This window comes from Bos javanicus, chromosome 27, assembly GCF_032452875.1.
Source record: "Bos javanicus breed banteng chromosome 27, ARS-OSU_banteng_1.0, whole genome shotgun sequence".
Taxonomy (NCBI): Eukaryota; Metazoa; Chordata; class Mammalia; order Artiodactyla; family Bovidae; genus Bos; species Bos javanicus.
In genome coordinates this window covers 36440021-36462004 of record NC_083894.1, presented here as the reverse complement: position 1 = coordinate 36462004, position 21984 = coordinate 36440021, and the positions used below count along the sequence as shown (strand labels likewise).

At 55.2% G+C, this 21984-nt stretch overlaps 1 protein-coding gene across 2 annotated transcripts in view; it reads right to left on the bottom strand.

Annotated features, from left to right (window-relative positions):
- Window positions 1-13465: 13465 nt before the first annotated feature.
- Window positions 13466-21984, bottom strand: part of GPAT4 (glycerol-3-phosphate acyltransferase 4) — a 30918-nt gene continuing 22399 nt past the window's right edge. For both annotated transcript variants that reach the window (XM_061404569.1, XM_061404570.1), the window contains 10 exons: window positions 21598-21898; window positions 20841-20915; window positions 19999-20088; window positions 19768-19861; window positions 19002-19117; window positions 18223-18278; window positions 17744-17829; window positions 14463-14591; window positions 14300-14379; window positions 13466-14120 (listed from right to left, as the gene is read on the bottom strand). In XM_061404569.1, the coding sequence (XP_061260553.1) occupies window positions 14012-14120; window positions 14300-14379; window positions 14463-14591; window positions 17744-17829; window positions 18223-18278; window positions 19002-19117; window positions 19768-19861; window positions 19999-20088; window positions 20841-20915; window positions 21598-21898 (1136 nt within the window). In that variant the 3' untranslated portion in view covers window positions 13466-14011. The remainder of the gene's footprint in view (window positions 14121-14299; window positions 14380-14462; window positions 14592-17743; window positions 17830-18222; window positions 18279-19001; window positions 19118-19767; window positions 19862-19998; window positions 20089-20840; window positions 20916-21597; window positions 21899-21984) is intronic.

The window sequence follows — 21984 nt, the reverse complement described above, 5'->3', positions numbered from 1 at the left end:
CCTCCTGTCTGTGGCTTCCAGTGCAGAAAGAACCCAGACCTGCCTGTCCCAAGCAGGGCGAGGGTGAAGGTAAGGATGGCAGCATCTTAGCAGGTTCTGAGTGGCCATATCCCAATGGTGACAATCAATGAGAAGACTGGGAATTAAAATCACACCACTGGCAACCCCTCTTCCTGCTCCAGACATCAGCCAGCCTGAGTCTTTCCTGAGTGTGGCAGAGGGAACTGTGTTCCATTAGCGCTGGGCTCAAATGCTGGCACCACCACTCTCTGTGTCCTTGGATGAATGACAACCTCTGAGCCTCAGTCTACTCATCCATAAGATGGGACTAATTATACACAGCTTGCAGGGGCTTCAAGATCAGAACGCGCAGGCATGCCTGACCTGTACAGACACCCAGCAGCATCTGCTGTGTTATTTCGAGAGGGGTGTGGACCCCGACAGTCCCCAGTTTGCATCGCCATGTCACCAAGTAGTCTCTGGGTCACTGTGACCCAGTTAGGCAACCTCTTGAAGTCCAGTCTGTAAAGTGAAGCTGACATGGGTGTCAGCAAGACCCAGCCGAAGATGCACTGAAATCCCCTACAAGGCATAAAATGCAGTGGGCATGCCCATATCAGTGTGCTCACGCCCTCTCCTTCCTCCTCAAATTCAGACCGCCAGGAAGTGGTAGTACATGCATGCTGAGTCGCTTCAGTCATATCCAACTCTGTGCCACCCCATGGACTGTAGTCTGCCAGGCTCCTCTGTCCATGGGATTCTCCAGGGAAGAATACTGGAGTGGGTTGCCCTGCCCTCCTGCAGGGGATCTTCCCGACCCAGGGATCAAACCTGTGTCTCTTACATCTCCTGCATTGGCAGGGGGTTCTTTACCACTAGCACCACCTGCAAAGCTCGGGAAGTGGCAGAGTCCATCCTAAATGGGTCTTCTGTACAGCGGGACAGGCAGATTCAAAGTCACAGATACCCACTCCTGAAAGTACGAAAGCACCAGCCAGTCAGTCGCTATGTATAGAGGTTATGGAAGACTTGGTGTGTGACCAGATCTATTTACCTGCTCTTAATAAAAGCCTGTGGTTCTGGACTCTGGGACAGGGTGCCAAGCCAGATGCCAAGGGCTGAATTCGTCTTGCACATATGTTTCTCTGGGACAGAATTGTGCCTTTTATAGGAACTTTAACTGGTCCTTAGGCAGGGGAGACCTCGTCCAGTGAGTGATCCCCCCCTTTCCCAGCATATCTCCAGCCCTGGACCCCATGGGCTCCATCCCCTGCCTGATCCATCCTGCTCTGAAGCCTGGATACCCTGGACATGGTCCACATTCCAACAGCAGCGGCCTCACCTGGGACCTTGTCAGGAAGGCAGGCTCTCAGGCCCCATCTCAACCCTCCCAAATCCACGTCTGCATTTTTAACAAGATATCCAGATGGTTTGTAGGAACACGATGGCAGTGTGAGAAGATGGAGGGTGGGTATGACCACGTAAGTGGGTGTAGACAGCCCTTCCTTTCGCAGAGCACACTGTGTGGCCCAAGTTAGGAGCTCAACAAAAAAACTGTTAGGGGACTGCCCCGGTGGTGCGGCGGTTGAGAAGCCACCTTCCGAGGCAGGGGATGCAGGTTCCATCACTGGCTGGAGAACTAAGATCCCACGGGCAAGTCAACCTGCGCAACTCGAGAGGCCCACAGGCTGCACCTACCAAGCCCGTGTGCTCTGGAGCCCATGCTCTGCAACAGAGAGAAAGCGGGTGCAATGCAACAAAGACGCAGTGCGACCAAAACCAAGACCAAACAGAAAAACTTAGACACAAAGAGATGCACTGACCTAAGCTGAGTTCTGTATCGCCAAATGCCCATGGGGGTCTATACTTCTGAAATGCCCTTTCTCCTTTTTCCTCCTTTTATTATTTAAATAACAAATTATGTATTTATTTATGAAACCTGGCGTACTGCAATCCATGGGGTCACGAAGAGTTGGGCATGACTTGGCAACTGAACAACATTTATTATTACTTTTATTAAGAATATCTCTACTTTCCGATGTGTGTTAATTTCTGCCATACAGCAAAGTGAATCAGCTGTTGTTGTGGTGGTTGTTATTGTTCAGTGGCTCAGTCATGTCCAACTCTTTGCAACCCCGTGGACTGTAGCCCATGGGATTTTCCAGGGAAGAGTACTGGAGTGGGTTGCCATTCCCTTCTCCTGTTTTATTAATATGTGGCTTCAAATGCTGTGGATCTACCTACCCAAGGTCAAAATTCGTTGACTTCCACTCTAAGGCCAGAGCTGTGTCAACTCGCAGGTATGTGAAAGTGAAAATGAAAGTCGCTCACTCGTCTTTGCAACTCCATGGACTGTAGCCCACCAGGGTCCTCTATCCATGAGGATTCTCCAGGCAAGAATACTGGAGTGGGTAGCCATTCCCTTCTCCAGGGGATCTTTCCGACCCAGGGATTGAACCCAGGTTTTCCACATTGCAGGCAGATTCTTTACTGTTTTGAGCCACCCTGGAAAGCCAGGGCTGTGTCAACTTGCAGGTGTATGAGGACCCGAAAGCTACAGAGGACGTGAGAGGGCTCGGTGAGGTCCCCTCATCAAAGGCTCACTATCAAGAGCTTTGCAGTACACGACTACCCCGTACACCGTTTCCCTTGGTATGGTTTCTGCTGTTGTATAATTGACGTCCAGTGTTCCTGGGTGGAGCAGACACACCACAGACAGAGAAGATGTTCATTTCGACAGTTTCCCAAGCTTGTGTGACCGCAGGACTTGCCAGAGATACAGATTTGTAGGGCCCTTCTGGGATACTCCCCCTCAGGTGGGTGTGGTCCTGGAATGTGCCTGGTTACCAAGTGCCCCAGGACTTGGGAATGGACAAATTTGGCAAATGGTGATCTTAACAAACGCATTCTAATCTATCTAGCTCTCAATTGATTTTGGCTGTGCTGGGTCTTTGCTGCCATGGGACTCTTCTTTGCAGGGCAAGGGCTTCTGTAGTTGAGGTATGTGGGGTCTTAGCTCGCCCACCAGGGATGGAACCCAGGACCCCTGATTTGGGAGGGTGGAGTCTTAACCAGTGGACCACCAGGGAAGCCCCTCACAAATGGTGATCTTCAACAGCCAGTTTGACTTACATCCACAAGTTTCGGCTCTCGCTGAGTTATTCAGTGACCTGCGAAGAGTTCCGCAGCCTTCCCTTCCTGCCCAGGGGACAGAGAATCGCACAGTCACACAAGGCAGCCAGGGTGTAAGTGGCAAAGATGCTCATCCCCAGGAAAGACAGAGAGATGGCAGGACCCTTCCAGTTTTCCGCCGTCACCGGCATCAGCCTTGTGGCTGTGATTCTGTGGGAACGTCCGATACACTCAAACCCCCTAGGATTCTTGCGAGAGACCCTGCTTGAATTGAGGAATCTGCTCACTCGCCACCGCTAGGTTCTGGGTGAGGAAGCAGTGTCGGCCTCGCATTTCCAGCGCCCATTGGCGGACCACGGAGGAAACAGGCCAGGGCAGGGGTCTCCAAGGCCCAGCTGCAGCGACACTGTAGACTTCCGCGCCCTGCCCAGTGAATGGCAGCGTCCTTCCTGTGAGGAGGAACGCGCTTCTGTGGTTTGGGCTCACCCGGCACGGATCCCTGTGGCCTCTGATAAGGCCACCCTGACTTTCCACCGAGAACAACCCTCCTGCCACGTTTGATTGATGCTGTTTGGGTGGGCGGGCTCACCCCCACCCAGGTGCGGATGAGTGATGTGGCCCTGAGCCAATCAGTGAAAGCCACCTCCTTGGTCATGTGACCAGTCGGTCCAGGGATGGGCCTGCGGCTCGGTCACAGCCAATGAGCGAAGGACTGGGTTGTTCTGGGAGCGCCGGCTTCCCGCTCTACCTGCAGCAGCTTGTGGCCTGGCCATCCACCTGTCCCGGAAGGGGGCCAACCCAGGGGCACCTGAGAGGCGGGAGAGAGTGGAATTGGACCGGTGGCACTTTTTTCAGCCAGGCCTGGTGTCCCTCTAGCCTTCTCGGGACACAAGACACATTCTAGTGTCTTGAGTCAGGATGAGTTGGGTTTCTAAAATTTATAGCTGAAAGAATACTAATAGAGCAAGAAAATGCTTCTGTTAACCCTCCTGTTTGCCTACAGGCTGGCCCTGCTACGGAGCCTGTGGTGGACAAGGGGACAGACGAAGGGGAGCTGGCCTGGGTTCGAATTTCCCAGGCTCCCTCTCTACTCCCCACTCTCTTCTCTCAGCTCTGGCCCCCGGATAATGGACCATCCTTAGTGACAGAAAGGAACTGGGTTAAACTGGATTAAACCTCCCATCCCGGGTGTTACGTCCTTCCCTCATAGCTCAGTTGGTAAAGATTCCGCCTACAATGCAGGAGACCCTGGTTCAATTCCTGGGTTGGGAAGATCCGCTGGAGAAGGGATAGGCTACCTACTCCAGTATTCTTGGGGCTTCCCTCGTGGCTCAGCTAGTGAAGAATCCGCCTGCAATGCGGGAGACCTGGGTTTGATCCCTGGGTTGGAGAGATCCCCTGGAGAAGGGAAAGGCTACCCACTCTAGTATTCTGGCCTGGAGAATTCTATAGACTGTATAGTCCATGGGGTCGCAAAGAGTCAGACACAGCTTTCACTTTCCCTCTCCCAGGTGTTTATTAGCTCTAAGCCATGGTCAATTCCTGATGAGAGCAGCACCCAGCCCTCATTGTGGGGAGCGACATGGCTTCCTTGCGGGGCTCTGCCGACTCAGGCTGCCTTGGAGGAGATGGCCTGGTCTGTCTGTCACCCTCAAAGCTGAGGACACCGTCAGGGGACCCTGACAGTCCAGGATTTGGAGTAGCAACCTCCTCCATTTCCTTCCCCAACCCCCCAGCCTCCTCTATCTGTCTTGAGCTGTTCGGCAGCAAAGAGTGGAGCCGCGGGCCCCTTCTTGCCATGCTTGAGCTGCACTGAACCTACTATTTTGGTTCAGTCGCTAAGTTGTGTCCGACTCTTTGCAACCCTATGGATTGCAGTCCACCAGGCTCCTCTGTCCATGGGATTCCAGGCCAGAATACTGGAGTGGATTGCTGTTTCCTTCTCCAGGGGATCTTCCCAACCCAGGGATGGAACCCACATCTCTTGCTTGACAGGCAGATGCTTTACCACTGCGCTACCAGGGAAGCTTTGTAGTGAACCTGCAAAGTAACAAAACAGAAGCTGCCAGGGTCCCACCTTGTTCCCATGGTGGTCCTGATGCTTCTCTACCAGAAGCCCCACTTCAGATGGCCCGGCCTGTCCACTCTAATACTCTGCCACTCTTCAGAGCAATGCACCAGAGACAGACGTGACCTTTGACAACAGCCTCGGGTGTGAGCGGAGGTGAGGACCCCGGTTTGCACAGGTGGGAAGAGAGCTTCAGGAGACAGCCAAGGAGGTGGGTGGGGAGCTGACCTCCAGACCTCATGGTGCAGGTCTGGGGAGAAGGCCTCCCCCCTCAGTCAGAGTCCCCCCGGGGCTCGACACATTCTTTAACCAATTCCTCCTGCTCCTTCCAGGGGGAGGGATGACGCTGGAAGTGGCGGAAGGGCTGGTCCTTCCCATGTGGAGCAGCTTGCCAGCCTCTTCGGCAGAGTCGCAAGAAGGCCCGTGTTCAGAACCCCCCATTAGGCCTCTCTTAGTGGGGCAAACACACATCATTAATCTTGGTAAAGTGAGTGAAGCACATTCACCTGTCTGAGCAGGAGAATTAATGTTGTGTCAATAGGAAATTCGTGTTTACCTCTGGCCTCTACGCCTTCCCTTTGCTACCAAAACCCCAGAGCAGACCAGCCCAGGGGCAGGACGGTAATCAGAGGAGAAAATCAAAACCCCCAGAGGCAGGTGGGGCTCAGACATGGGGGTGGAGACAGAAGTGCCTCGGGGCACAGACGCTGTCCCTGGGCCTGGGGACGTGTGCTCCCCACCCCACGGGACGTGGTGGCCGGCCAGGGGTATCTTTTTCCTTTTCTTCCCAGCACACAAGGCTGTGATCTCTCACACCAGCGGGGACTGACTGTGGCCACTGTTTACTGAGCACCTACTAAGTGCCTGGCACTGTGCATGGTGCCTGGGACTCATTTCCTAAGAGTCCTACAAAGCAGGTATGCTGTCGTCTTCTGAGATAAAGAAGATACAGCAGGCTGTACAGCAGACATTAATACAGCATTGTGAATCAACTGTACTTCAGTAAGATTAGGATTTCCCTGGTGGTCCAGTGGTTGGGACTCTGCCGGCCCATGCAGGGGCCACGGGTTCGATCCCTGGTCTGGGAAGATCCCACATGCCTTGGGGCAACTTAAGCCCATGCACCACAGCTACTGAGCCCGAGCGCCCTAGAGCCTGCGTTCTGCAACGAGAGAAACCACTGCGATGAGAAGCCCGTGCACCACAACTCGAGAGTACCCACCCCCACTCGCTGCAACCAGAGAAAAGACTGCACACAGAAACAAAGACCCAGAGCACCCCAAAACAAATAACTTAAAAATATAAGATTCTTTCATTCATTAAAAAAGATACTGCGGTGCGGAACAACGCCAATGTCAAGCGGAGAGCAGGTGGGCTTGAACCCAGCTCTGATCCCTAAAGCCAGAGGCACTTTCGCAGCAGGCAGGGTCAGACCCAGCGCATGAGGTCAAGTGCAAAGACAGGGTCTCAGAGAAGGCCCTTCCGGGTCACTGTCCCCCGCCCCCGCCTCCCCACCCCCACTCCAGGAATGCCTCACCAAGGGAGGGTCAGGGAGAGGCCAGGCTGGGCCGCCGACTGGAGCATGAGGGTGTGTGCGTGCCTGTGTGCCCCAGGAAAAGAAACCAAGCTGCCCGATAAGGTCTCTGGTTTCCAGAGCAAAGCGCCTGTTAAACACGAGGCAGATGTGAGCAAATAAAGCTGTGGCGTCCAGAGAGAAAATCAATACGAGATTATATGCCCGAGCCCCATCGTATACCAATTAATAAGGGCGGGTGGCGCTGGGTGCGGGGGGGCGGGGGGGCGGAAATAAACCCGCTGGCCACAGGCAGGGGCCGACCGTGTCTGCTGCCCCAGCCCCACGGCTCAGTTGGGGGCTGCCGGCCCTGGTTCCAGAGTTGGGGGCCCAGAGTGAATGGTGTAGCCTGGGAGGGAAGATGCACAGAGCTTCCCTCAGCCAGTGGGCAGCGAAGGGAGAGGGCCTGATGGATGAGAGAGGGAGGGGGCATGGAGCCCCCCGGAAGGAAGCAGACAGCTCACACCATGCAGATAGGCTGCTTGGGACTTCACTTGCCACACACACACACAAATAAAATACAAAAGGGGTTTGCTTTGGAAAGTGATCGGGAACAAAAATGCAAAACAATGGCAACAATGGGAAAACCAGAAAACAAATTTCTACCCCCAAGAAATGATGTTGAAGCCCCTGGTTATGCTGCCCATGTTTTATTTAATTCAGAAAGTACAAAAGAATCTAAAAAAGAATGAACATATATATGTGTGTGTGTGTGTGTGGATTTGTGTAACTGAATCACTCTGCTGTATACCTGAAGTTACACAACCTTGTAAATCAACTACACTTCAATAAAATCAAAACTTAAATTAAAAAAGAAAGTACAGCCAAGCCGTTAATCATTTTCAAGAGGAGTAATAAAAGACAAGTGGCAAGGGCTTGCCACACAGGACAGCGTGACTGCGTGGGTGGAGCTGTCCAGAACATTCCATGGACGGACTTCAGGCGCATCGCCGGGTGCCAGGGACAGGGCAGTGTGATATGCAGCCACCTGCCAACAGACAGAGTTTACCAAGTTTAGCAGTGACCCTGCCCCAGAGAGCTGGCTTTGGCACCATCAGGACAAGTTAAAAGTGCCGACATCCCAGGGAGAGAAAACCTGAGTGTGGGCCTGGTGCCTGGTCGGTCCCAAGCGCAGTTACAGATGGGGAGGTCCTGCCCTCATGGCGGTCAGGAAGAGAGGTTTCGAGCAAGAGCCCCTTCCCTGGAAATTCCCAATGCTCTTGGGGGAAGGAGACCTGACGCTGTGTGGGATGCTGGGAACAAAAGTGGAAGGAAAGATGCATATCAGGGATGAAAAGGTCACCTCCTTCCAGAAGCCTCCCTGTACCCTGAATACTCCCGGACGCAAGCCCCAGAGGCAGAGGCCCCTCGTGAGTGGGAGTTCTGCCGCCTGAGGACTGTTGCATGCCAAAGAAAAACGAAATTTGCCAGCCGAATATTTTTTAGACATTTTGCAAGATGCACGGCCTCCCTGACAATTTTTAATGTACTAACTGCCTGGTCCAGTGAGCTGATTAATTGGTGCTGGAGAGATCAATAAAAAACAGAAAATTAAAACAATTTTAAAGTGATTAAGTAGTTTAACACCTGTCTCCCGTCACGTCAGCGCAGGAAGAAAAATAAAGCAGGTGTCGAAGGGGCTCCTGAAGCAAGAGAAAACAGCGCCTGCCTCGCAGAAATGACAGATCACGGCTGGGGGATCAATCTGACTGCTCGCAGCCCTTCCCGAGCCCGGGCTGCAGCCGCCCAACCCGGCGCCCCAAGAGCTGGGCCTCCCCGCCGGGGCCCTCCTGCAGAGACGCTCCTCAGCTCTGGAGGGGCAGTGTCTGCCCAGACCCCCCAGAAGGGGGCGGGAGGGGTCAGGGGCAACAGAACACCTAGGCTCAGGGCTCTGGATGGCATCAGATGCAAAGGGACCAGCTTGCCTCCCAACCCCAGTCCCTGCCTGCCATTCTGCACCGAGTCTGCAGCCCGCAAAGGGTCATGTGCAGTGAAGAGCAGCTTAAGAACTCTGGACTCTGGGATCACCAGGTCCTCCATTCTAGAAGGTTCAGGCCTCCACCCTTATTCTCAAGAGACAGAGCCTGTCCACTGTCCACTCTGTCCACTGTCCTGCCTGGCTCTGCCTACAGGTGGTACAAGCACCTGCCTGGCACTGCCCAGATGCCCCTGTAACTCCATGTGCCAACCTCACTCACTCCCCCTGCCCCCACCGCTGGCAGCAGTTAACAGAAGCCACACGGCAGGACTCACCTTCTCCCAAGGTAATGTACTTGACTCAGAATCCCCTGCAGGTAGATTCACGGAGAAATCCTCAGATGGATCTTCTCCGGCATCCCTAACGCAGAGTGGAATGAACAAGGATGGGGGAAGGGAAGAGAGGAGAATGAACAAAGGCCAGAGGTGAACCCCAGGTGAGGCAAGGCCCAGGTCTCCTGTTTCACCTCCGAAGGGGACTTAAGTTGTGTGTATATAAAGTGCAGAATGGGCTTCTCTGATGGTTCAGATGGTAAAGAATCTGCCTGCAATGCGGGAGACCCGGGTTCAATCCCGGAGTCGGGAAGATGCCCTGGAGGAGGGCATGGCAACCCACTCGTGTTCTTGCCTGGAGAATCCCATGCCAGAGGAGCCTGGTGGGCTACCGTCCATGGGGGTTGCAGAGTCGGACAAACACTTCTACACTGAAGTGCAGAATATACTTACTGTGGCCCATGTCCTAGAAGCTGTCCTGTGGCTCCCCTGCCTGGGGTCACTTCTACGTCTCCCTTGGGGGGAGGGGACCCGAGCATTAGGCATGGGCCCCAGAGCTCCTCGAGCACCCCCTGCACAGGGGGCAGGACGGGCCGTGCTCCAGGACAGCCGTGTCACCACCCCCTCGCCCAGCAGGACGGCCGCACACTCGTCCCCTGCCTGCCCTCGTCCCACCCACCTTCACTGTCCCTGAGGCCACAAACTGTTGCCCCTAAGACCAGGACAGAAGAGGAACTCAAGCAACAAGAGAAATTTCACAGCAGGTTTAAAACATTCAATTTTTAGGACATCTTAACACGTGATTTAAAGATTTGATAACATGTTTTAAAAAACATTAAAGCCCTCAGCGGAACTTACTAGCCATCCCCGCTTCAGAACCCCTTCTTGCTGACACAGGTCACGCTGGATGTGGATGGAGGAGGTGGTCAGGGCGGGGGCGGGGCAGGGAGTTCCCAGTCGCATGCTTCCCTCTGGGCTGGGAGTTCTGGTTCTGTACCCCATGGTTGGGCCTCTCTGGACCCAAGTCTGTTTGGGGCCATACTAGTCTCAGTGTAAACTTGCCAGACCCTCTACCGCAAATTAAACCCTCTCCAGCAAACTGCATGCTGATGACAAAAAGCATACAGTCTCAGACAAAAGATTCCAATCTTCAGCAGTTTGGCCACTTTCTAAGACAATCTGTACAGACAGATCTCCATGTGAAATACAAACCATCTCTTGGCAGTCTCTGCCACAAGCTGTGACTTCTGTGATCTGACCAGGAGGAAGCTAAGATGCCACCCAACTTTATCGTGGATCCCAAGACTGTGATCTCATGGATCTCAGTCTGTCTGCTGAGAGCGCCTACTCCAGGGCGCACACAGGCTGTCTACAGCACAAGGTCTGTGCTATCCAGACGGTAACCTCAGGGGAGGCTCAGCCCCCGCACTTCAGCCCTCCTCGAAGCAAACACAAACTTCTGGACTCAGAAGCCCCCCGGTGCTGGCAGCTTCTCCCTGCAGAGTGAGCCTCGGGCTGACGGAGATAAAGTTTCCCCGGGCCCAAGTTCCAAACTCGGCTGTTTTGTTTCTGTTAAAATGCAATTGTTTTTCTCTGGAGGGTGGCCGTGACTGCTCGCCCGTCAGGAAGATGTATGAAAACCTCCACTTCAATTCAGCATCCCTTTTCTCCCAGACAAACACGGTCGGATTTTAATAAATCAGAAAGCCACACTGTTTAATAAAAATTTATTGACTTACAAGTGATTATTTATCAAAAGACCATTAATAGCAGGTACTGGAATGATGTGGTACTGGGTGGTGCTGGGAGACTAATAGGAAATCGATGCGCTGGCCGGCTGGGATGCATACAAGGAGCCCTCCCCCCGGCCGGCCGGCGCAATTCCACTCGCAACACAGACCAGACGCTACCCCTGGTGCAATGAAAAGTTCCCCTTTTTATTTATCGTTTACAAATGAAATGATCAATACTTTTAATCTAGAGCAAAATTTATTAACTTTCCCATCGGAGAGAGACGTATTGACTTGGGGGGAGAAGGGGTGAGCGCGGGGCAAGATGGATGGCAGGATGGTCGTCTCTGAGCCCGTCCAGTTGGTGCGTGGGCAGCTGCCCTCCCAGCCCAGGCGTCCAGCCACTCAGGGCAAGGGCAACCCGAGAACTCAGGTCTGGCTGCCTGGGATGCACCCCAGGTGGATCTGGTCGTCAAGGACTTGTGGGGAGGCACCGTCTCACAGATCCCGAGGTTTTGGTCAACTCGAGAAGGAAACAGGGTGTATGGACCCAGAAGACTTCCGCAGGACAGCAGGGTTAGTGCCCTGGGGAGATGCTGCTGAGAAGGGCTGAGCTGGGGTGATGCCCATGGGCTCGTCGCTGCCTGGTCTGGGCACTCAGGGTTCTGCGGAGCAGTTCCCCGCCCCACCCCTTCACATCAGGCTGCAGGGCAGCAACCTGGAGCGGGGTCTGACCCAGTAAAGAATCAGGTCCCCGAGTTGGACATCATCCCAAACTGCTCGCTGAGCCCTGGCCTGGAAACAGACTTCTATATGGGGCTTCCCTTCAAGGGCATTTTGCCTGCCTTTTCACAAAGTTCCTTCTCCAAACAGCTGAGGAAGGAGTCTCTCACATTTTAGTGAAAAAAAATCTTTCCAAGATCCACAATCAAATCCACCCAGCCCCACGACCACCAGAAACCCTGGGATCCTCCTTGACACGTGTGACACTCTCTGAAGGGGTTGAGTTTCGCTAGCCTGATGTTCTGCACAAACCAAATGGATCCAAGCTCACTTATGACGGAACCTAGACGACTTCAGAGCTCAGAGCTGAAGTCTGAACAACAGATTTAAAAATTGCATTTCAGACATGGGAAGGGCCTTAGAGGTCATCCAGCCCAAGTCCCTAGTTCTGGGTCAGAACAGACCCAGAGAAGTAAGGCCCAAACGGCAAACCGGCAGCAGGTCCACAGGTGGGATTAGGAGCTAGCCAGCGCTCATCCCACTGGTAACAGGCCTCACGGCTGCCAGGGTCCCGGGAGCGGGTGCATTTTGTACATCTCGTTGCTCCACGTGTTTCTTTTCTCATTCCTGAGTGTCGAGAGGTTCCCACATGACCGACTGACTCAGTTACCCCAAATCAATTATGAATAGCTGATGACTACCTGGGGGGCAGCAGGGTCCCCAGTTTAAAAGGACGGAGCAGTCTGATGAGTCTATACGCTTATAACAAGCACTATATAGAAGTTTCAGAGATTTCTTTTCATAGGGATGTTAATTCCCATCCCTTGTCAGTTGGTAAAAGTAAAAATAATCGTTAGTCTCAAGTATTTCTTTACATAACAGCCATTCTAGATCAGGTTCTTATAATAATCTCTGCTGTGTCATCAGCAACAAAGTAATGTGCTGAAAAAAACATGAGAAAACGAAAACCGACATGTTTCCAAGGACCTATGAAAATCACGAAGCAAACGCACTAAGTGGCAGAAAGCTTTTCCAAAAGGGAACTTGATTTTTGCGAAGATCATTCCAGAGAGCTTTTAAACCACCAAACAGTACTGCTATAAAAGTCTAAAAAAATCACTATTTATTCTTGCATTTTGTACAACAGTTCATAGGAGGATGTTCTTACTGTTAAAACAGTGTTTTGGTTTGAGAAGAATAGAGCAGAAAGAGAACTCCTCACTGGTTGGCGGGGGATGTGTGGGAGGAGACGGGAGACTGTTCAGGGAGGAAGGGGGCAGCTAGGCTGAGAGTCAGACTGAGGTCACAGGAGATGCCGTTGCTAGTCTGGAGTCCCCTGAGCCGGGCTCCACAGCCACCACCTCCCCACATCGAGTCCAGAGGACGGCTTGGCCAGGAGACACTCCCCACAGCTGCTGCAAGGCCCCCAAAGGTGCGGGGGCTGCTGTGCCAGTGCAGGGCGGGGGGGGGGGGTGCAGATGCGCAGACAGACGGATGAGTCGGGGGAGAGGCAGCTCTATCCTGAGCGCTGAACCCAGTCAAGCCAGTACGTGGACACCGGGAAGGGGCCTGGCTTTGGACCTGCCTTCCAGGGACCACAGCTGGGCAAGGGAGACCAACAGCTTCCTTCTGGCGGCACGAAGCCACATGCCTGCCCGCCCCGGCTCCCGCCTGGTCCCCAGATCTCAGCATGGATCCCCCTACTTGTACTTCCAGATTGTCTCCTACCCCGCAACGTCACACACTTTCAACCCCGCAGCACCCACGTTGGGGGAAACACCATCTCAACAGTGCTGGGGATTTCAAGTCACCCAGAGACGTGCAGACATCTGACAGGGGCTTCACCTTCTTATCAACACCGCAAGCCCCCATTCTGGAAGCCAAGCCCCCGTGCTGGTTAACTCAGAGAATCACAACGCTGATGAGAAACCCGCTGCTCAGGGTCACACCTGGGGGAGAGAGGGTGAAGGGAGAAACCCCTCGATTCAGTCACCGTCAAAGACAACTTTATTGACTCACAGGAACGAACCCCAAACCCCAACGTGGCTCCAGCTCTCCCTCACCCGCCCCCCTCCCGGCCCTGGACCACCACACTGGGCTGGCCGCCCTTCCTTCACAACAACCCAGGGAGGCAGGCGTCCCCACCCCCCAGTCTGGGGGCAGACGAGCGTGGCAGCCACTGAGCTGGGGGACCAGTCTCGGCTGCGCCGGCCCCTCGGAGGGAGAACAGCACTCCCCTAGCCCTGCAGACACAGTCTCTCCCGTGAGTCTGGCCCCGAGGCCGGGCGCTCCTGGGGCAGCACTGCCTGGCGAAGTCCCCTGCACACGGGCATCAGACAGATGGCGCCCCAGGCCCCTGCAGGGACGTGGGCTCCCACCCAGCACTCAGGCCGCTCGGGCTCAGTGGGGAGGGACTTTAATGGCATTCCTCCAATGGACTCAGCGGAAAGGGACACGAGGTGGCTCGTCCCGGGGCGGTTAGGCGGTTCGGACGCTGGAGTCCTTGCGTGGAGCCGGTCCAGGCGGCGGCGGGGCTCAGGACCGGCTCCGGTCCTTGTGGTTGCCGACAATCATCTTGCTGTACAGCTTCTGCTGCTCCTCCTTGAACGTGTCCTTCACCTTCTCCCGCTTCAGGCCGCCGTCCCTGACGAGAGCATGGCAAGGCTGGGCACCTGAGCAGCAGCCCGTGCCCACCCTGCCCCCGGCCAGCTGTGCACCCCCCACACCCAGGGAGGGGGCGTCTGTGTGGACGGAGTGAGCCGGCAGCAACCGCCTCAGAAATCCCACCCACAGACCCGGTGAGCAGAGCCCGGCCCGACTCACCACAGCAGGTCCACCAGGCCACCCTGCCTGGCGATGGCAGACTTCACCCTGTTGGCAAACTGGACCGCATCCTCCTCCGCCTGCAAGAGAGGACGTGTGCCAGCCCCTGAGCTGGGCGTGGGGCACAGAGTGTGGGGGCCCTGGGAGCAGGCTGGGCACCTACCTGTCTGGTCATCGGGGGCAGGTACCACACGCTGCAGACGATGGCCCAGCTGGTCATCATCCTGAGCAGGTAGGTCACCATCCCGTACTTGCTGCTGTTCCAGAAGGCATCCCCGAACTGCGGGTCATACTGCGGGGCGACAGGGCGGGGTGTGTGTGTGTGCGTGCACACGTGCAAGAGTGTGTGTCAGTGTGTGCGCATATGTGTGTGTGTCAACAGTATGCATGTCAACAGGCTGCGTGTGTGCGTGTGTCAACAGTGCTCTGCATGGGTCCGTGAACAAGCTCTAGTGTGTGCGTGCGTGTTTGTGTGTATCAACAGTGTGTGCGTGTGTGCACAGGCTCTACGTGTGTGTGTGTGTGAACAGCAAACTTTCCGAACACCGCCCCCCAGCCGGGGTGAGGTCAGCAGGAGGACACGGCTCCCCGCCTTAGGACCCCAACATTCCCCAGTAAGCGCACCCTGGGCACCGCTGGCCTCCAGCAGCGTCTGCCTCCTCAGCAGAGCAGGGAGGTGGCTCTTCCCTGCCGCGTCCTGTCTCCCTCACAGGCGTCCGGCATCTACTGTTTAGGTCCTCAAGCCGACCTGTGCGCGGAGGACAGGACCACGGCTCCACAGATCCAGCCCCGAGTCAACAATCACCAGAGTGCCCACACCTGCTCCTGTCATGTCACACACTCACAAGCACTTCGACACGCAGCTCCCCAGAGAGAGAGACCTCCTTACGCGACGGCCAGCCTTCAAAGCCCACCTCTGGGGCCCAGACCCGGGAGCAGATGGCGAGGAAGTTCTGCTTCTGTCCTGACCCTTCACGGGGCTCGCTGACCGTGAGAAGCCAAGAGGCCACCTGGGCGGCCAGGCACAGAGGCCTTCCCCAGGGGAGTGCCCATCGGACGCTGTCCCCTGCCCGCCCCTCTGGTGGAGGCCCTGGCAAGGGGCATGTCGTGGGCGACGCAGCCACCGCTGTGACCCACATTCTCCCAAACACGAGTGCAGCGGGGCAGGCGGGATGGCAGATGACACAGAGGCAGCGAGCAGGGCCGCGTCCTCAAGGAGAAAGCCTGAGAAGGATCAGGGCTGAGCCGCCACAGGGTCTGGGGCTCTCCCAGACGCGACGCTAGATGGAGAGTGACTGCAGTGCAAGCGCCCAGGATCCGAGTGAAAAAGCAAAGGAGACCCCACGAGACTCGGTGGCCACCACAGCGGGCGCCCCTGGAGTCCTCAGGAAGGGACACTGGCTGAGATGCCCGAGCGCAGCCACTTACTCTTGGGGGGACTGGGTTTGAACTGTGTGCTTTTCTTTCAGGACTTTCAAGCCTGCATTCTATGACTCTCAGAGTAAAAGTTAAGAGAATTGTGCCTAATTGCAGACCCGACTACAGAAATGAAGGCACTCAGGCTTACTCATAGAAACTAAAAACTTGAGATGTAGCCCTGAAGGCGTACTGGGCTCACGTTACACCACCACCAGGAAATGTGGGAGAACGGATCTCATGTGGGATGGGAAGGAAACACTGCCACAGTTCACGCAGCAGGACCGGAGAGAAACCCTGACCTCACATGTGAGAGCCTTCTGTTGAGGCCTGAGTCTCTGCTCCACGCTGGGCAGACACCGTGGGGAGAAAAGCAAGGCCAACGCTCAGATCAGCAATACATCCCTCCAGATCAGACAATGCCTTCCTCTTGGTGGAAATGCAGGGAGCGCTTGGAAACTGCTGAAGTTATGCAAGTTTGGTTACCAATGACGGCTTTACAAAAACTAGAAGACTACTTGGGAGGCAGAAGTTCTTAATCACACGTGCGCTTTCCTCAGCCTCGGATGGGAGGAAAATGGCTGTGCCCGTGTTCCAGAGAGGAGGCAGCTGTCCAAGGGTCCACACTGAAAACGCCAAGGCCAGCGTCTCACTGAGATTCCCAGCCAGCAACACCAGCAGCACCCAGGATGGGGTCGAAACACAAGTTCTGAAACTGTGGGCGTGGTGCCCAGCAATGGGCATGCGCATAGCCCCACCAGCTGACGCTGACACAGCTGCGAAGACCCAATGCTGGGGCTTCCAGGCACCATGGGTAAGAATCACCTGGCAACGCAGGCAACACGGGCTCCACTTCTGTGGTCCGGGAGGATCCCACATGCCGCGGGGCAACTAAGCCTGGGAGCCTCCACTATTGCGCCCGTGCACCTAGAGCCTGTGCTCGCAGTAAGAGCAGGCGCTGCAGTGAAAAGCCTGCACACCGCAAGGAAGGGGAACCCCCGCTCACCACAACTAGAGAAAGCCTTTGCACACAGCAACCGAAAAAACACGCCCAACACTCTGGAGCGAGGAAGAAGGGCTTCTGTGCAGCAGCTGGTTTTTAACAGACACCCAGGGGGAGGCCCTGATTCCCAGGATGCTACACTGCAGGACGGCACGTGTGCCACGGCAACGCTCCCCATTCTCACACCACGGCAGACCCTGCGGACAGAGTCTCTCCTGTTCCTCCAGACCAGCATCCTCAACAACTCCCCGGCAGCCCTGGTTCCGGGACCCATTAGTCACCCTGCAGCCGCTCGTTCCCAGCCAGCCCTGGCCTGTCACCTCCCTGAGAAAGCGACGTGGCCTGGGAGCCTGCGCTTCCCCCAGGGGAACGCCGCCTCCCCAGGTGCCGCCAGGTGAAAACAAGGACCATCCCTACAGACGACCGAGGCCCATGAAATCCTAACCACCACTCTGACTCAAGCTCACCCTTACCCTGATCTGTCAACCTAAATACTTTAAACATAGTGACAAAGGCTGTGTATTTTTAGAGGTAGTAATGTGAGTAACTTGGCATTCTTTTAGGAATAATAACATACATCTATTTATAAGCACAAAGGGCTAGGAGGGGAGAGAAGGAGGAAAAAGGAAACCCGGCAAAGTGCGCCCCTTCTTTCTAAGCGAGTCTGAACAGTCAGAGGTTCAAGCTCCTGCAAGGTGGGGCAGACGGGACAGGCTCCTGAGGTCCCTTTGTTTTCATGAGTGGCCACGTGAGCCAAAGCAGAGGAGCCGTTTCCTTCTCCAGTGACAAGGACACACGTCCTATGCCCACCCACCCGCACCTTCAAGCAAACGCACAGATCCCCCGGGCGTCCCCGCCCCGCAGGAAGCCCCCTTCAGGTGGAGTGCCTTCCGAGCTGCTGGGTTTATGAACAGAGAGGAACACGTGGGGAGATCTGCCAAGCCCCGAATGCTCTGCGGCGTGGGCTGGAGCCGCCCATTTGCAGCGGCCGCGGTGATGACCACTGGCCCTCGGAGGGCTCCTACCTTGATAGCAACAGGGTAAACTGTGGCTCCAATTTCGAAACTTCCCTTTTTGAACATCATCACCGATGTATTATTGATGCAGGTTCCTAAAATGCAGAAGACGGTAAAATGCTTTTCTTTTCGGTCCTTTACCCCAGAGATCAGTAATAGCTTATGGATTAAATAGAATAGTAAAAGCCCTCTGACAGCTCTTCTGAGAGGATAAGCCTGTCATCTCCCCAGCGCAGGAACACACGCTGGAGAGAGGCAAGCAGACCACTGTTACTGCTTCCTCTTTTCTCCTTACAGGACCACCCCCCGGGGCCCTGGGGAGTCCGGAGCGGATGCCACACGACAGCACTCGCAGTCCACACTGAGTCCCCTGAGCTTCCAGTTCCAGGACCAGCCCAAAGGGCCCCCAGCTGAGGTGGTGAAGACAGGTTCCTTCAACACAGCCCTGGACTCCCCTAACTGCCCGGCCTCCCCACACAGCAGCTTACCCTCTGGAAAGATGAGGATGGGCAACTTGCTTTTATCCTGCACGTGCTCGGTCAGCCTGCAGAAGAGAGAAATGGAGGGGAGGGCCAGACAGCCTCACGTCCATCACCATCCATACATCTGTGTCAATACCCTGTCTAGATGCGATGCTGGGTGCGGTATGAAGGCAGGCTAATGAACACGACCCTTTAATAAACCCATGATCTAACAGACAAAAGGCCTAAGGACAGGGAACCCGGGTTGATTACTATTTAACAGCTGTTGAGTGAAGCGCCTGAGTCTGAGTGTAGACGCTGCAGCTCTGATCTGAGACTCCCTAACAGGCTCACCCGCCAGAGCAGCCTCAAGAAACGCTTGCCCCAACTTCCTAGGGCCGTGCCAGGTGGGCCTGCAGCCCTGAGACGTGGCGCAGGGAACTCCGGGCGGCCCACTGGCCCTGGGGAACGGGCCTCTCACCATCACTTGTGCCGCGTCTGCCTTTTATTTTCCTTGAAAACAGAGCTGCGCTTTATTCTATTGCTGGAAGTGTGCTTCCACGTGTGACAGTGAACTCACTTTGAGATTTGAAATCACATTAAAAGTTCGTAGGCTGCTATGACAATGGGTTCAAGGAATTAAATAAAAAAAAGGTTAAAAACACTACTAACTTGTTAACAGCACTAGAGTTTTCATACTCTCTATATTCCACATTTCGGATATGGAGGCAGCCGGGCTCAGTGGAGAAGGCCGGAGGCACGACTTGCCCTAAAATCAGACTGTGTGTGTGTGTGTCATCGTTTACCTTCTGGCCACCAGGTGGCGATCCTTCACTTCGGAGCGCTCGAACCAGACGTGGGGGCAGGCCTTGACCATGGCTCTCTGGATGACTCCCATGAGGCCGCCGTGCACCTGCCCCACCTGCTCGCAGAGGAAGGGGCAAGGGGAGTGAGACCATCCTCACACAAAGTCCCCGATTCCCAACCTCCCTCCCCCTACGCTTTACTGGTAACCAGAGATTCCTTACTGTTCAGAAACCACCATTAGTTAGACTCTCTGAATTTAAATTCTCCTTCTAACCTGTGATAGCAGATATGCAACTGAAAACCCTACAAAGAACCGTGAAGCGGAGCCCCCATGTTCAAATGCCCTCCCTGCATGGATTCTCCAAGGCCTCTGCGCCCCATCCCTTCAAATCCCCTCTCGGGGGGCTTGTGGGAAGATGGATACATGTATATGTATGGCTGAGCCCCTTTGCTGTTCATCTGAAACTACCACAACACTGTTCATCAGCTATACCGCAACACAAAACAAAAAGTATAAAGTCTGGGGGAAAAAAGAAAACCCCCCTCCCCACCTCCACCCCCCTTTCCACTGCCCACCTACACTTTCCCCACACGCTCAGCCACTCGGCTCACAGCACCCAGGTCCCCAGGAGCCCCTGAGGCCACGGAAACCAAGGCAACAGCCTAGGCTGGGGCCCAGGTCTGAAAGCACACTTGCCCGCTCACCCGCTGGAGACAGAGCTCCCAGCCCTGACCAGCCAGAGGACTCTCAGAGGCAGGCCTTACCATGGCGTAGTAGCCGTCGCTGGCCAGGATGATGACGTCAATGGGTGACGTGTGGTTAGCCACGCAGATGCCGCCGTTTCTAGGCCGGTTCTTCCTGTTCACAAGGTTCGAGGAGCAATGGGAATTTGCGTGAGATGATGCATCTGGACATGCGTCTGGCCGGGGCTCCAGCCCCCCAAGTTCCGGCAGCGCCACCCCCCCGTGCCACCCCGAGCCCCCGTGGACCCTCACCTGTCGTGGTAGGTGATGATGGCCGTCAGAGCGCGCACGCAAATCCGGTAGCACATGAGGTGAACGTGCTTGCTCAGGAACTCCTTGAACCTGCGACAATGCGACAGAGAGCTCTGCTGTTACCTACACGCACACAGGGAGTCAGCAAAGGGTGCCAGGTCTAACCATCTAACCACTGCTGCCTGCGCCCTTCACAACTGTATATAAAAGTATTTTTATAATTATCAGTGTCTACGGTAAGCATTAGCATCTCTCTGTCTACAGACAAAGAAAGAAACGATGAGAACGGCTCACATTCACCGCGGGTGATGGACTCAGAAGTCTCAGCCCGAGAATTTCCAGCAAAGGTGAGTCCCCTAGATTCTTTGCCAATGACAGCCAGAGGCAGGCGGAGGCCAGAGAGTCAAACCTCCCCATCAGCTGGGGCAGAAGAGAGGTTTGCCAGCCCCAGAACTTCCCAGGAGGAGCCCATTTCTTAAAAAACAAAAAAAAAAAAAGGAAAAAGCAAACAAAAAGAACCTACCTACCTACACTTCTCACCCTCTCAACAAACAATTCATCAACACAGTAGAATGCTCAAAACTCAACTACTTGCTTTGTAAAGCCTGCTAGCCCTGGACACTACCATTTTGTGGTTTCTCTGTTTTGTCTTTAAAACTGGAAGAATGCGAGGGCTGGAGGGCAAAAAGAACAGTCTCAGATAAGATCAGTGAGCGGGAACAGAGCTCTGCTGCCGAGTCAGTTACCATGGAGCTACTGACTCCATCTAAGAGCCTGTGGTTTGGGCCACGCCCCACGCCCCCTGTGGTACCCGCAGAGTCCGACGCCCACACTCCGCTCACCTCCCGTTTGGCAGGTACCCCACCATCGTTGTGCCCACCACCAGGAGGCTGATCCCCGTGAAAGCGAGAGCTATCCTGTAACGAGAAGACAAGTTACAACACAGCAGACAAACTCCTGCCCCAAGTGTAGACTTGAATGTGTGAAAATGCCAGATGCCATCGCTGGCCCACACGGGGCTCCCGCCGAGAGGGGAACCGGGGCCGCTCACTGTCCCAAGACAGGGTGCCACGGACTTGGTTCTCAGCCGACTGACACCCCCGCCTCAGGCACTGAGCAGCGGCCAGAAAGACAGGGCAGCCGATGGCTGGCCGTGCTGCCCTCAGGCACCTGCTGTCCTGCAGCCTCACCCTTCCCCTTGGCTTTAACCCCTGGCAAAAGCACAGCTTCTCCGTGAAGCAGCAGGAAGTAGGGTCCAAGGTGCCAGCAGCCGGCAAGGCCTCCTCAGAACAGCCTGTGCACAGAGGCCCGGGATCAATACGCCTCTGTCCTGGAGAGGAGGCTGCAGCAAAGGACCAGCCAGGCCCGGGGAGGGGCCACAAAGAACACCGGGCTCCCGTCCCTGGGCTTAGTCCGTCCAGACAAGCGATCTGTCTTTCAGAAACTCAACTATTTCTTATTTCTGTCTGCTACGCAGACAACCCAGGACCCTTCTAAAGGACAAGCACCCTTCCGAGAGCCGGACTGCCTGGCCAATGGGAGGACTCCGCCCACCACCCTCCTCCAAAGTGAGAGCACGGGGTGGGGGCCGGGCCTCACCTGAGCGGCAGCAGGAGGCAGTAGCGGATGAGTACGCCCAAGCCCCACAGCACGGTGAGCCGCAGGCTGATGTACTGGAAGTTATAATTGGTCCTGCTCAGCAGGTTCCAGGACTCCAGCTCCTCTGCCGAGAACCTCTTGGTCACCTCGTCGTCCATGATGGTCTCCATTCCTTTCCGGCAGAAATAGAAAATGTCCGAGAGCTCAAACTCGGGAGTGTTGTCCAGGGCCTTACTGCTCCCGCTCCGGCGGATTTCTTTGATCTCCTCCTCTAGTGACGTGGGGTCTTTTGCAATGATTCCTGCAAGAGAACAGTCTCATCAGGTGGTCTGCTGGGAGAAGGGCATCAGAAATGCCCAGGGCATACTCCCTGCCTGCTGCAGGGAG